This window comes from Myotis yumanensis, unplaced genomic scaffold (assembly GCF_028538775.1).
Source record: "Myotis yumanensis isolate MYYU_CA2020_CCGP unplaced genomic scaffold, mMyoYum1.0.hap1 SCAF_2, whole genome shotgun sequence".
In the NCBI taxonomy this organism is placed as follows: domain Eukaryota; kingdom Metazoa; phylum Chordata; class Mammalia; order Chiroptera; family Vespertilionidae; genus Myotis; species Myotis yumanensis.
The window spans coordinates 143907562-143923688 of NW_027223753.1; the positions used below are offsets into that span (position 1 = coordinate 143907562).

Genomic DNA, 16127 nt, shown 5'->3' on the forward strand with positions numbered 1-16127 from the left:
TCCAGGACTTTGATGGGAGTTTTTGATTACTGATTTAATTTTATCACTGGTATTTGTACTCTTCAGATTTTATAATTTTTTTTGTTCAGTCTTAGAAGCTTTGTTGGTATATAATTGTTTGTAGCGTTTTCTTGTAATCCTTTGTATTTCCATGGTGCTGTTGTCACTTATCCTCTTTTATTTTTTTATTTTATTTTTTAGGGCTCTTACTCATATTTCTTGATGAGGCTGGCTAAAGGTTTATCAAATTGTTTTTTTTTTAATCTTTTCAAATAAGTGTCTCTTAGTTCATTGATCTTTTCTGGGCTTTTTTGTTTGTTTGTTTTTGTTCTTTTTACTGGTAGTCTCTCTCACTATTTTGGCTCTAATTTTTATTATATCCTTCCTTCTTCTTACTTTGGACTTTATTTATATTTATCTTTCTAATTCTTTTAGGTGTAAGATTAGATTGTTTATTTGAGATTTTTTTCTGTTTATTGAGGTAGGCCTATTTATATTGCTGTGAATTTCCCTCTTAAATCTGCTTTTGCTGTGTCGTAAAGATATTTGGTCATTGTGTTTCTATTTCATTTGTCTAAAAATATTTTTTGATTTCCTCTTAGATTTCTTTGTAAACACACTAATTGTTTAGTAGCATGTTTTTTAGCCTCCATGTATTCATATTTTCCCATTTTTCTTCTTGTTATTGATTTCTAGTTTTATAACATTGTGATTGGAGAAGATGCTTGATATGAATTTTAATCTTCTTAAATGTACTAAGGCTTGTTTTGTGGCCTACCATGTGATCTGTCCTGGAAAATATTCTATATGCACTTAAAAATAATGCATTTTCTGTGTTTTGGGTTTTTTTTGGTGGGGGGGGGGTGAAATATTCTTTAATATCTATTAAGTCCATCTACTCTAATGTGTCATTTAAGGCCACTGTTCCTTGTTGATTTCTGTCTGAATGATTTGTCTATTGATGTAAATGAGTTATTAAAGTTTCCTACTTTTATTGTACTACTGTTGACCTCTCTTTATTTCTATTAATATTTACTTTATCTATTTAGGTGATCCGCCATCTCATGCACAGATATTTACAAGAATTATATCCTCTTGATGGATTGATCCATTTATCATCACAAAATGCCCCTTTGTCTCTTGTTACAGTTTTTGTTTTAAAGTATATTTTGTCTGATGTAAATATGGCTACCCCATTTCGTTTGTTTCCATTAGCTTGAAATATCTTTTTCCAATCCTTAACATTCAGTCTGTGTGTGTCTTTTGATCTCAAGTGAGTCTCTTGTAGGCAACATAATGTGTTTTTATTCAGCCACCTTGTCTTTTGATTGGTGCATTTAGCCCATTTACATTTAAAGAAATTATTGATAAACTAGGGTCCCCGTGCACGATTTTGTGCACCTTGAAAGGAACTGTGGGCCGTGAGGCTGCGGTGGGCACAGGGGCAGGTCTCGGCCCATCATCCGTGCCCCTGCCCAGCCCCTCCCGCCATGGCCCCTGGTCCCCTGTTTGCTGGTAGCCCCATTCCCGCTGCTACTCCCACATGCTGACAACGCTGCACCCACTTGCACCCACTGACAGCGTGGAGTGATTGGGGCCAGCGCTGTCAGCAGGTGCAAGCTGCAGCTGATGCCCTGATCGCCCCACAGGAGCAGGGGAAGGTGGAGAAGCCCTCAGGGGCAATCGGGCTGGCAGCCCCTGCTCACACCCACTGACTGCACTGAGCGATCGAGACTGGCGCTGGGCACCAGCAGTGGGTGCAAGTGGCGATTCTGGTGCCGGCTGTGGGTGCAAGTGGGGCTGGCGTTGGCAGTGGGTGCGAGCGCTGGGCAGGACCACAGTGCATGGGAGTAAATAATTTTCAGTAACCACCAGAGGCTCTCCCCAATGACAGCGACTGGCCCCCTGCCTTGATCTGGAGCCCCCATTAACCTGCTCCACCATCCTGCTGTGGCCAACACCTGCCATGTTCTATGCACTGCCACCTGCTGCAAATGCCCACCGTGTTCTGCATGCGTGCCCCCTGGTGGTCAGCACACATCATAGCAACTGGTTGTTTGGTTGTTCAGTTGTTCCACTGTTCAATCTATTTGCATATTAGCCTTTTATTTTATAGGATATTTAGTTATTGCCATTTTACTTATTTTTTCTTGTTATTGTCTGTTCCTTCTTGCTTTTTTCTGTTGTACATTGATAACTTTCTAGAGGTGTTTGTTTAGATTCCTTTCCTCTCTTTATCTTTTTGTGTATCTATTATAAGATTTTGGTTTGTGTTTACTAAGAGATTCATATAAACTAAGCTATGTTTATAGAAGACTATTTTAAATTTATAGTAACTTAAGTTCAAACATTCTAAGAACAATACAATTTTTACTCATCTCCTCTTGTAATCATTTTTTATATCCTGTGTCTATCTCTTAATACTATATTTACACATGCTCTTAATACTTTTTCATCTAACCTTCATGCTAGCTTTATATTGTTTGATCCATTACTTATAATAAGTGTTTGCCTTTATTGTGTGATTTTTTCCCCTATGTTTTCTTTAGTTTTGACCTTTTCTTTTCCACTTAAAGAATTCCCTTTAACAGTTCTTGCAATACCAATTTAATCTTGATGAACTCCTTCAGCTTTTGCTTGTTTGGGAAAATCTTTATATCTCCTTCAAATCTGAATGATAACCTTGTGAGATGGAATAATCTTGAATGTGGGCTTTTCCCTTTTATCATTTTCAATATATGGTGCCATTCCTTTCTGGCCTGCAAAGTTCTGTTGAAAAATCAGCTGATAGTTTTATGGGGCATCCCATTGTATATAACTAACTTCTTTCTTCTGCCAATTAAGATTATCTCTTTAACTTATACTATTTATGACTAGAGGCCTACTGCATGAAATTCATGCATGGGTAGGGTCCCTAGGCCTGGCTGGCAATCAGGGCCGATGTGTGGGGTTCCCCGGCGGGGTGACCAGGGGTGCCCCTGCTGGCACCCACTTTGGCTGGCCTGGGGCCTGTGGGCTGGGGGCAGCTCTTGCATTGTGCATTGACCATCTGCCCCCTGGTGGTCAGTGCATGTCATAGTGACCAGCCATTCCACCAGTCATTCCGCTGTTTGGTCGATTTGCATATTAGGCTTTTATTATATAGGACTAGAGGCGCAGTGCACAAAAATTTGTGCACTCGGGGGAGAGGGGGGTCCCCCAGCCTGGCCTGTGCCCTCTCGCAGTCTGGGACCCCTCAGGAGATAACGACCTGCTGGCTTAGGCCTGCTCCCGGGTGGCAGAGGGCACGCCCAATCCCTAGGTGCAGCCGCTGGTCAGGCTCAGAGCAGGGCCGATTGGGGAGTTGGGGCACCGCCCCCTGTAACTCACAGAGCAGGGCCAATCAGGGGGTTGGGGTGCTGTCCCCTGTCACTCACAGAGCCGCAGGGCGATCAGGGGGTTTGGGCGCTGCCCCCGTCACGCTGATCCCCGTGCCGGGAGCCTCACTGCTCCGCTGATCCAGGTGCCAGCAGGCATATTACCATTTCACTATATAAAAGAGGCCTGGTGCACTTGTGGGGGCCGACTGGTTTGCCCTGAAGGGTATCCTGGATCAGGGTGGGGGTCCCCACTGGGGTGCCTGGCCAGTCTGGCTGAGGGGCTGAGGGCCGTTTTTAGGCTGGTGGGTGACTGAAGCTCCCAATTGCTCCTTTTTTTCTTTTTCTTTTTTTCTATTCTGGGCCAGCTTTAGCTCTGAGGCCTCGCTGCTGAAAGCAGGTTTCTGGCCTTTACCTTCTGTATTTGATACAATGTTGCGGTCCGGCTGGCTGAAGCCTAGCTGACTGAAAGCCGGTTTCTAGGGTTTTGTTTAGCTTCTATATTTGCAACATAGTTGCTTAGAGTTGCAGCTGAGAGGCCAGCAAGTCAGGCGGGGAACGTTGAAGTCCGCAGTCACTGGAGCAAGCAAGCCTCCCTGTTCGCTTCAGTGCATGGCTTCCAGCCGCCATCTTGGCTGACAGTTAATTTGCATAAGGATACGCTGATTAGCCAATGGGAAGGGTAGCGGTCGTACGCTAATTACCATGTTTCTCTTTTATTAGTGTAGATGTGTCTTGGTGTGGTCTTCTTTAAATTCATCTTGTTTGGGACTCTGTGCTTTCTAGAGTTGTAGGTCTATTTCCTTTGCCAGGGTGGGCAAGTTTACAGGATTTTTGTTGTTTGTTTGTTTTATAGCTCTTTCTCTCTTCTCCTTTTGAGATACCTATGATGCATATGCTGGCACTCTTGATGTCCCAAAGGTCTCATAAACATCCTCATTTTAAATTTATTTTTTGCTGTTCTGATTGCGTGATTTCTACTAGCTTGTCTTCTAGTTCAGTGACTCACTCTTCTGCATCATGTAATCTAATTTGATTCCCTCTAATGTATTTTTAATTTCAGTTATTATATTCTATAGTTCTGATTGTTTCTTTTTTATATTACCTGTCTCTTCGTTGAAGCTCTCACTGAGTCATCTGTTTTTCTCCCATTTGTTGAGCATGTTTATAACTATAGTTTTAAACTCTGTATCTGGTGGATTGCTTATCTCCATTTCATTTAGTTATTTTTTTTAGAGTTTTGTCCTGTTCTTTAATTTGGAACATATTTCTCTGTCTTCTATTTTTTTCTATCTTTCTGTGTTTGTTTCTATGTATTTGGTAGATCCTCTATATCTCCCAGTCTTCAAAGAGTTGGCTTATGTTGAAAGTGTCCTGCGGAGCCCAGTGGAAGAGTCCCCCCTGGTCACCAGAGCTAGGTGCTCCACGGGTGTCCCATATGGGTTGCACATGTCCTCTTATTGTATAGTTGGGCTGTGATTGTCACAGGCATGTCAGGGGTGACCTCAAGTTAATTGTTTGTGAGGACTGGCCCCAACTGCAGTGGACCAGCTGTTATGTGAGGGCTGGCCCAACAGTGCAGGAATCACTTTAGCAGGGCTCTGGTACCAGCTGGGTCATCAGTTGTGTGAGACTTGGGGCCATTAGGTGGGAGATAGGATGTAAGCAAAGTCTGCCTGCCATTTGAGCTGGGCTTATGGTCACTTGGTGGGTGCTACACAGCCGTTACTTGTGCCAGGCATGGGGCCACTTGTTAGGAGCTTCATTATGAACTGAGGCTAGTGTTGTGTGTTCTGGGTGTGGGAACTACAGTGTGAGCCAAGTCTGGTTGCTGCTTGTGCCAAGCCTGAGTGTGAGACTTCAGTTTTAGCTGAGGCCGGCCTCCACTTGTGTTGAATCATGGAGGTTATCAGGGAGGTCTCTGCAGCCAAAATATCCTTCTTTATTAATCACTATACCATGGATGTGGGACCTGCTCTAACCACATCTCCATTCTCCTACCCACCCTGACATGGCTTCTTTATATCCTTAGTTATAGGAATTCTAAATAGTCTTCAGTGGTTCTCAGTGATGGTTGCTTTATAATTGCCATTTTGATGGTTCATGGGAGGTAGCGAGTTCAGGATTTACCTTCTTCTCTATTTTGACTAGAGCCTGTATTTTAACCACTATTACATTGCTATAGGAATCTGTTGAGTAGTAGTCTTTTGAATAGACATGCTCTTTATGAAGAATTACTTCATAAAGAAGTACTTCTCAAATTACTAAAAAAACAGGTTTGAGGTTTACCGAAATGTTTTTATAACTCCTAGCTTGTTTTTATAAAATATATTTTTATTGACTTCAGAGAAAAAGGGAGAGGATAGAGTTAATGCCATATCAGGCAGCTTCTGGGGCTTCTGGGGCCCCCAGGACCAGATCCGATCACGGGGGCGGCAGGCAGGCAGGCAGGCAGCTTCTGAGGCTTCTGGGGCTGGCCTGTGGCCCCCGGGACCCGATCTGATCACGGGGGTGGCAGTGCAGGCAGGCGGCTTTTGGGGCTTCCGGGGCTGGCCTGGGGCCCCCGGGACTGGATCCGATCACAGGGGTGGCAGGCAGGCGGCTTCTGGGGTCGCACATGGGGGCCTGGATGGTGGCTTGCACTGGCCGCTTGCGCTGTCCCGCCCTGCCTGCAGTATGCAAATTAGCCACCATCTTTGTTGGCGATTAATTTGCATATCTTGCTGATTAGCCAATGGGAGGCGTAGCGAAGGTACGGTCAATTACCATGTTTGTCTATTATTAGATAGGATTTTTGCTACCAATCCAAATAGTGACAACAAAATTAAGGCATCTACTATAATCACATTAGTGAGTGGGCTTATTGATCTTCTAGGCCATGGGTAAAGAAAGCAGGCTCACAAATGCTATTCCGCACAGGTAACTCGAGATTGTTTCCACTACTTGCTCTTTACCGTAAATGTGCAATTTTCATTTACTTGAAACACTTTATTGTGTACTATGTGCTGGGCTCACTGTTAGGAGTATGGGACAAACATAACTTAGACTTGCTTTTTCTACTATAGAAGTTCAGTGTAGTTGGACCATCTATGGCATGAAGTCATTGCAAAATCACACGTGAAGTGTTATGAAATTGGTGCTGTGTAACATAAAAGATGCCATGCTCATCTCAACATGTGGGGCAAGATAGGAAATGCTTCACAGAGCCAGTGATTGAGCTGGTTTTAAAGAAAAAGAGTTGACCTGCCTGGAAAAGGGAAAGGGTCAGAAGTAGTAACATGTACAAAGACAAGAGCACAACTGGACAGTTGCAAGCTCATAAGTGAAGAGGGGCTAGGCTGGGAAGTAAGTCTAAAGAGGAATGCAGAGAAGGAATCCCTACAGTAGAAAGTCATTAAGTGTTTTAGGTCGAGAAGTAACATTGGATTTGAATTTCAGAAACTTCATTCTGTCTTTCATTAGAGCAATAGAGGTCAGTTAGAGACTAATATTTTAGGGAGTCATAATTCAGATCCAAAAGATGGTAGTGGTAGTCAGGATGAAAAAGAAGCAAAAACAGATAATTAAGAATATTTCCCAGGTTTGCCTTGAAAATCAAACAAAAGATACATAAAGAAGAGGCATAAAAATTAAATCTTTAGCTTGTTTCCTGATTATCATTAACATGGCACACCCTAATTCCTCTGGTGTTTTCATGGTAATGTCATCTCTGACTTCTAGCAAGTATTTCCTGATCCCATGGTTCCTTGGATTGTAGAGTGGTCTACACCAGCAGTCGCCAACCAGAGGTCCGTGGACCACTGGTGGTCCATGAGGTCTGAAAGGTTGGTGTCCACTGGTCTACACTGTCCTTCCCCTTCCCCTACATATACCCTCTCCAGGCTCTTCTGTGTTCCTCAGACCCCACTACTTCCTGCTTTTGCCTAAATAACAGTATTTTCATTATGTGTGATATTCCTAGTTGAAAAGCTTTACTTTTGGAGTTCTTTCATAACAACCAAAAAAAACCTAGCTCCTCTTTTAGGCTGACAAAATGCTATTCAGCCTTATCATTTGCCAAACTTTCCAAAAGAGATGTATCACACCCTGCTTTCATCCCTGTCCTAGATGAGGCATGATGGTAATTGAAAGAATTAAATGTTTTAATACTAAGTTCCATATATATAGTAAAGGCCATAAGTTCTTAAGCACTTATGGTAAGCTCAGAATTCCATTACAATGTGATAAATTATGTATGGTATTTATTATATTGGAACTAGAGGCCCAGTGCACGAATTCGTGCCCCAGTGGGGTCCCTCGGCCTGGCCTGCAGGATTGGGCCGAAACCAGCTCTCTGACATCCTGAGGGGGTCCTGAATTGCTAGAGGGCACAGGCCAGGTTGAGGGATCCCACCTGTGCATGATCAGGGCTGGGGAGGGACGCAGGAGGTTGGCCAGCTGGGGAGGGACTGCGGGAGGGCTCCAGGGCATGTCCGGCCCATCTCACTCAGTCCTGATTGGCCGTACCCCAGCAGAAAGCTAACCTACTGGTCAGAGCATCTGCCCCATGGTAGTCAGTGGACGTCATAGCAAGCGGTTGAGCAGCCTTAGCATATCATTAGCATATTATGCTTTGAATGGTTGAACGGCAGACTGGCTGACCAGACACTTAGCGTATTAGGCTTTTATTACATAGGATTACTTGCTAATGTATAGCTCCCATTTAATTCTATGTGCTTTGAGGGTATAATTATTACTACTATGCATGGGATTTTGCATGTACCAATTACTTTCACAACATTCTGCTATGGTTCTTGATTTTAAAAGTTATTCATATTGTTATTTTATCCCCATTGTTTCCTCCTCACTATATACTGTCCAGGAACAAGTTATTAAAAAACACACAAGAATTTAGAGAACAGATGTTATTGTTGATTAGAAATTATCAATTATATGGTATGTCATCCTTCAGTCTTTCCCAGATATGTATTTACTTGGGAGCTTAATATAACTTTGACTTTCAGTTCTAAGACATGGAACTGTATATCTTAAATATCTTAAAATAATGATATGGAATGGGTACTTTGCATTACTTTGTCCAATCAGCTCTTAAATGTCTTTTGCTTAACATGAAGAAGACAAATTACAATATAGAAATGCTCTGAAAGAAATGTGTGTGTTCATTTGAAAAGAACATACCAATTCTGCATTTAGTTAACATTAATTTTATAAAATACCTTAAAAGAACAGATAAAGTACTTGAGTTTACATAATAACCAGAATTGAAAAAGGATGAATAAAATATAAATTAATTGAACACATAACTATTTTGCCACATTAGACAAATTTTTTAAAAAGGCATTTAAAAAATAAAATAGTAATTGGGAAGAAAACCCTTCATTCTATTGCTTTTTCTGGAAACTTTTCCTAGAAGCACTAAAATTCCAGGTTAACAGGTAGTACCTGTATTATTGAAAACATGCCATAATTTGCTTCCAAATCTGTCAGCTTATGAGAAATAATGAGAATTTTAAACAGAATTATAATTCAGTGCAAATTAAAGCTTTCAGTTGGAAATTGGGGAGGAATCATAATGTCCAAACTGTAGGAAATACTTCTGAAACTACAAAGGAAATTCACATTATGAAGAATCATTGTGTTCTTGTGTGTGAAATGTTTAAAAATTGGCCCTTTTAAGTTGCAACTGGGAGTCTATATTAAGACTATTTGCAATGTGGCCAAGGTCATCTTTGTGGAAAGAAGCACTGCTCTGATTCAATTTCAGAAAATCTGGCCAGGATATGACAGACATTGTGGGGAAATAAATTTATGGAAATTAATATACTTGACTACCATTGAGGATAAATACTTTTACCCCTAGAACATGTTGGGGGGTGGGGGAGAGCAGGTTAATGCTGTCCATGATTTGTTTTAAATATTAGGGGTAATATAGCATACCAGCTAAAAAAAATTAATCATACTACCAAGTCTTGGAGAAATGTGAGGAATGCCTAACTTTTTGGGTCACAGTAAAACCAAGTTGGGATCATTATCAACCATTAATGGGCAATCACTTTATAATTAAAAATATTTGGGTTTAATTCTTTCCTCAAAAATTTTTCTTGGAGTTTGATAAGTCATAAGTAATAGGTAGCAATGGGCTTTTCATGACAGTTTTTGATAGAAAGTTTTGTCTTTTCATTCCATTCTGTACAAGTTTTTGATTCATTCTTTTTAATGACAAACCAATGGTTGCTATTGAGTATAAGATGTAGAGATTTTGGTGGAAGTTAGTAAAATAGATTTTTAAAAAAAATTTCCAGTCTAATTTACTATATTTCCATAAGTCTCCTTTTTTTCTAATTCTCACTTGAAATGTTCACATTATTCACATTATTTGAGAATGTAGTTTTCTAACATTTGTATTTTGTATCATTCCCTAATCTATTAAGACTGTCATAACAATGTTATCATAATAAAGTGGCAACTTTTAGATTTTAAACTGTACCTATGATCAGCAAGTCATAAAGCCCAAAATACAGTGCTAGTCCCATGTGACATCCAAAACTGATGAAATAACTGAAAAACCATGATGACGTAACACGGAGTTCATAAAGCAATGGAGAATTAGCCAATATAATTTTTAAAAGTGTAAGAAAACTGCAGTCATATACCAAACTCACAGGAAGAATATCTAAGGCAAATTAAAAATCCCCTTCCAGGGACACCTATCGGCTCAGAATCACCTGAAGAAATTAAAACACAAGCACAAACTATCCAAGGCGTGTGATTCCTCAAGGACCTCACATCAGGACAGTGAAACTGTCAGGTGAGGGCAGGTGTCACTTTGCAAGGAGCGCATCAGTTCCCCTCCAGGTCACTACACGTCTTGAACAGCATTACTTTCCATGGGACCTGCTAGATGTTTGGTTGTGTCCTTTCACGTCCTGAAGAGCGGCTCACCATCCGATGCATCTTTTTACATCGCATTGTGTGTGAACTTACGGAGTGGGAGAAGCATGCACAATCCTGCAATTAGTCTGTGTTTAGAACACCTTCTGTGGTTCAGATACTTTACACAGACTTGGTTTTGTCTCATTTCTCCACTAACTTGTCATTAGGAAAGAAAAAAAAAAAAAGCAGATTGCCTGAAAATTCTGAAGCTTTGATGGAAACCTTCTAGGCTTTGTCCATTAGAAAGACTTTTACCATCAAAAGCACAGATAAAGAATCAAACTGAAATCAGCTTGCAACAGTTTGTGCTTTAAAAACAGTGCTGATCGCATCACAGATGCACAATAAATATTTGTAGCGTTATTAAAAGTATCAACACGGTTTCTGAAGAACCAACCTCCATATTGCAAAAAAAAAAAAAAAAAAAAGGCAACACTATACATTTCTTTCACCTGACTGGATGGAGCATTGTGAAGCAATGAATGAATTTACAAATTTAATACGAATTGTAATTTGATTGCAAAGAGAAAATTACTAAGAATTTTGTAAAAAAAAAAAACAAAACACCCAAAATACAAAATAAAACAAAAAATTTGCCACAGTAGCATTAGCACTTAACAGTGCATCAAAGATTTAATGTTTCCACTGCAAAATGAACTGGATCCTAAACCTGTTAGGTACCAGAGTGTAATCACTCAAATAAGAAATGACCTTGACTCTACTTGGGAGAGGTATGACCATAATTTTACCTGAAAGTCATGAGCGTATTTTGGGGAGACAGCATGCCTCACAGTGATTCAGGCATACATATCAGGGGACTTCATTATACAAGTTCTATACACATTGTCATTTGTGAGAGTATTTCCCCCACCTCTGCAGGTAGTTGCTTTCAAATAGTTCAGGTTTTTATAGTCGTGACACCCTTGGGATGACAAAGATGAGAATAAAGAAGATTAAGATGCCAAAACTTAGACTAAAAAGGGAAGGTCCTCTATGTTATATGAAAACACTTTATAAAAGGCAGTTCACTGGCAAAAAAAAAAAAAAATGCTTTATACATTCAGATTTTCCCCATCTCACAACAATGGTTTCCAAAAGAAGACTCAGTAGTGAAGGCCACACACTTTTTTTTTTTTGCATTAGTTTGATATGTTGAAAATCAGAACCTTTAAAGCATCTTGTAAATGGAGAGATGCAGTTGGTGGGGATGAGGTCTGAGGGGAGAAACCAAAGTGAATATGTGACTTAGTTGTTTGGTGTGGACAGCAAGGGAGTTGGTGGGAAATGTTACAGCAGACCTGACCGCTCAACAAAGGGTCCGTCAAGAACACAGTACAAGTATAAAAAAAACAAAACTAAAAACAAACTGCAACTTCGACAACTTGTAAACAAGGAAAAGCATTTCACAGATTCAAAGTTCAAGGGAAGTAAACGTCTTTAAATTATTTTTTTTGTCAGTTCAACCCTGATTTAAAAGTATGGCTAGCAAAAATAAAGAAGCCGCAGCTGTGGCCATCCTGAGCAAGCAGCTGTCTTCGGAGAAGCAGCTCTTCTAGGCCCTTCAAGAAGCCACGTGAAGGGGAGACACCTTCTTTCTCCAATTCCACTGCACGTCTCTCCTTTCCATGCTCCTGGAATACGCACCAATTGCTTGACATGAGGATGGTGACAGTCCTGGCTGCTATAGATTCAGACGTGGGGAGACTGGAGGGGGGAAGGCAAATTCCCGGAGGATGCTACGGGCCACTTCAACATTATTCTGCGCTATCTCTAAGGCTCTCTTCACCTCTTCAAATGCATAACCCTCTCCCATTAGTTTTGCAATTTTTGCATCGACATTTTCCAATGCTGCCTCGGGCCCGTGGGGTTTTCTGTGGTGGATTTCTGGTGCAGTCCTTCGGGGTCGTGGTTTAGGAGGTCTGGCTGGTGCTTGTGAACCATCTGTGTAGATTTTAAAGAGAAGCATCATTTAGATAATGAGATAAAAGGAAAGACATAAACATAAGTATGATCTCATTTTATATGAAAATCTGTTTTTCATTTTCTCTACAACTAAACTTTTTTTTCCCTTTTTATACACTACTAGAGGCTCGGTGCATGGATTCGTGCACTGATGGAGTCTCTTGGCCTGGCCTGCACCCTAGTGCAATCTGGGATGCCTTGGGGCATGACAGAGAACTGGTTTTGGCCTGATCCCCACAGGCCAGGCTGAGGGACCCGACCCCACTGGTGCACCGGGCCTCTAGTATCCATATAAGATCTTTGGTTAATCTCTTCCCGCCCTCCCCCCACCCCCTTCCCTCTGAGATTCATTACTCTATTCTACATTTCCATGCCTGTGGTTTCCACTCCTGCATTGAGCATCTGCCCCCTGGTGGTCAGTGCGTGTCACAGCTACCAGCTGGTCGGCTAGTTGCTTAGGCTTTTATACACACACACACACACACACACACGCACACACACATACACTAGAGGCCTGGTGCCACGAATTTGTGCACCAGTGGGGTCCCTTGGCCTGGACTGTGGGATTGAGCCGAAACCGGCTCTCTGACATCTCCTGAGGGGTCCCAGATTACTAGAGGGTGCAGGCCAGGCTGAGGGACCCCACCGGTGCATGATCGGGGCCAGGGAGGGACGCTAGAGGTTGGCCAGCCCTGGAGGGACCATGGGAGGGCTCCAGGGCATATCTCGCCTGTCCCGATCAGCCGGACCCCAACAGCAAGCTAACCTACTGGTCAGAGCATCTGCCCTCTGGTGGTCAGTGTACGTCATAGCGACTGGTCAACTGTCTGTCCCCTGGTGGTCAGTGCACGCCATAGCGAGTGGTTGAGTGGCCTTAGCATATCATTAGTATATTATGCTTTGATTGGTTGAACGGATGACCAGACGATTGGACACTTAGCATATTAGGCTTTTATTATATAGGATAGATTGTAGGATAGGTTACATTGTCCCTATGTTTAACACAAATTTATTTCCAATTCCACATATTATTCTTCAAGCTTTACAAAGTAAGAGATATAGAAGGAAAAACCCTGCCTGAAAAAGACAGGCTTTTACTCTGGCAACATAGTGCATCCTTATTTACTAGATGGAGGAAGTGTCTACTAGATGAAAGTCTGTTACAAGCTCACAAACATTCCTTGCAGAACACCCCACTTGGCCCTCCATCCCACCCATGTCACAGCAGCACTGCTCTGAGAAACATGTTTGTACTGCCTCTGCCTGTCTGATTTTTCAAGTTAATAATGCTATAAAGTGATGCCTTACTGATCCCAGGCGGAGGGGTGGAAATAAAAAGAAAATGTAGATGCCTTGAGTCTACTGCTAGTTAATAGGTTGAACAGAAGTACTTTGCTCAAATACTTTATCCAGATTCCAATATAGGAAGTTTTGCTTGAGAAAAAGCAAAGCCGGCCAAAACATTAGCAAGGGCCAGTTGGGTTCCAGATCAGTCCCCTGATGATAATAGTTTCTTTCAGTTAAACCAAATGACATTGGTGCCTACAAGTGGAGAGTAATTTTAGTAAGACAAAAGAAAATTACAGGCCACCACCCCATACACATCACCAGAGCATGGGCTGGCAACTTGAGAGGGCTGTATACTCTTTCATGGATTTCCATGTATCTATATTTGGTACTTTAATTGAGATGCCTAGGATTTTAAAAATATTCCAATAAAAATTGTCAAATTTACGCCATAAAACACTATGTAGACATCAATGTTTATTTACCTTTTTCCTTCTTAGAGCATACACAAATGCCAAGTGATAAATTCAAGAACACGGTTAAGTAAACGAGGACGGTGAGGCTAGGACCTCATGCCTCTTGCCGCCTGCCCCCATCTTATCCCCTCCCAGTCTCTGCTGCCTCACCACATTTCCCAGTGCTTCAGGAGATACTGTAAGTAGATATTTTCAATAATAAAATCTAAATCATAAAATATTATCTAATACCTTATTTCATATTTTTCTAAGTATATTTTTATATGAGAAGATAACTTGCAAAAAACATCATCCCATTCAGTTCTAGCAATCTTATATAATAAAAGCCTAATATGCTAAGTGTCTGGTCATCCGTTCAACCAATCAAAGCGTAATATGCTAAGGATATGCTAAAGCTGCTCAACCGCTCACTATGACATGCACTGACCACTAGGGTACAAACAGTTGACCAGTTGCTATGATGTGCACTGACCACCAGTGGGCAGACACTCTGACCGGTAGGTTAGCTTTGCTGCTGGGGTCCGGTTGATCGGGACTGAGAAAGATGGGCTGGGCACGCCCTGGAGCCCTCCAGTGGTCCCTCCCTGGCTGGCCAACCTCCTGCATCCCTTCCCTGCCCCGATCATGCACCAGTGGGGTCCCTTGGCCTGGTGTGTGCCCTCTTGCAACCCGGGACCCCTTGGGGGATGTTGGTGCGCTGGTTTCGGCCTGATCCCGCAGGCCAGGTCGAGGGCCCCCACTGGTGCATGAATTCGTGTACTGGGCCTCTTAGTATCTATATAACATACATAAAAGCATCCAAGATGAAAATATTTGGTTCCATACCAAACTGGATAATAGTCTTGTTTTTAATTTTTTTCTTTCTTATAAGATAATGCTTCATTTGAAAAATATTACAGTGGTAGGTAAAGCTTATTCAATTCTGCTCATATAAAAGAACACATTAATTTTTGGTTCTTGCTAAGTCTGTATTGTTTCTTGCTGTAACTAAATATCTCAAATATTTATGGTCTGCTAAATTGCATTGTTTACTGTGTTTTGAGGTTCCATTTATTTTTCTATTAAGTATTTCCATTATGTTATGCAGACATGAACAATAAATTATACTCTGCTTCTAATCATTTCCAAAAAAACTATTAGAAATTCTAACAGGCCTTCCTTTAATCAATTACCACAGAATTTATACATTGAAATCTCTGTTCTGATTTAACTGAGAAAAGTACTTAGACATAAATCAAGTCTAAATTCCTTGTATTCTGCTGATAATTTTCTAAGATTTTTTCTACAATTGTTATTGTGTTTCTGTCGAAAATACTAAGAAGGGCACACGAATGTCAAACACCTGTGGAAAGAACAGCTATGTGTATGTACTGCTAAAGTAGTGCAGGAAGGCAGCCAGAGTCGCATCAAATAGGGTAACTGGCAGTGAAGTCTTACGATTTAGAGCTTTTAGACTTAATAAACGTATGTGTCTTTGATCATGGTAGATGGCACCTATTAAAAATCCCCAGGAAACCTATCCACTCTGTGAGGCTGCTCTAATGAATACTGGCCAAATGCAATGAAATTCCAATGACTAATTTTATTTAAGAGAAAACTATTCTTTGCTTGTAAAAATAAACAGTAAGCATAATTTAGGAAACCCAAGTTAGCAAGGAAAAAACACTTGCGCATACACACTACAATTAAATCAAATCTCTAGTTAGAGTAGTGAAGGTCTCTCATTCTGGAATTGGTATTTTATTTTTGCACACAAACTATATTGGAAATATCAACTAGAGAAAATGATTTAAACCCGTTCTGGAATGAGTCCTGACAGATTTTGAAGACATTTTAATAAAAATAAAACCTTACTGAAGCAAATATTTTTTCAATACATGGATTTCCCTTTTAAATCCAAAACTCATAGATCCCAGCCCTCATTGGCCTAACTCAAAATCTATTTCCCCCAAACTGTGCTGATAACTCTTCAGAATCTTACAAGTGCCCAGAGGTTGAACTGTATCATGTATTAGAGCCTACAAATGGAAAAATGGAATCTTTGTTGCAAATTTTTACCACCTGTTGTTATTTATTACCAAACATATACTAGATATACTACATATTTATGAAT

General features: G+C 41.0%; 1 protein-coding gene across 5 annotated transcripts in view; it reads right to left on the minus strand.

Annotated features, from left to right (window-relative positions):
* Positions 1-8539: 8539 nt before the first annotated feature.
* The window catches only part of CBLB (Cbl proto-oncogene B), a 239310-nt gene continuing 231722 nt past the window's right edge, over positions 8540-16127 (minus strand). For all 5 annotated transcript variants that reach the window (XM_070406128.1, XM_070406125.1, XM_070406130.1 and 2 more), the window contains one exon: positions 8540-12230. In XM_070406128.1, the coding sequence (XP_070262229.1) occupies positions 11971-12230 (260 nt within the window). In that variant the 3' untranslated portion in view covers positions 8540-11970. The remainder of the gene's footprint in view (positions 12231-16127) is intronic.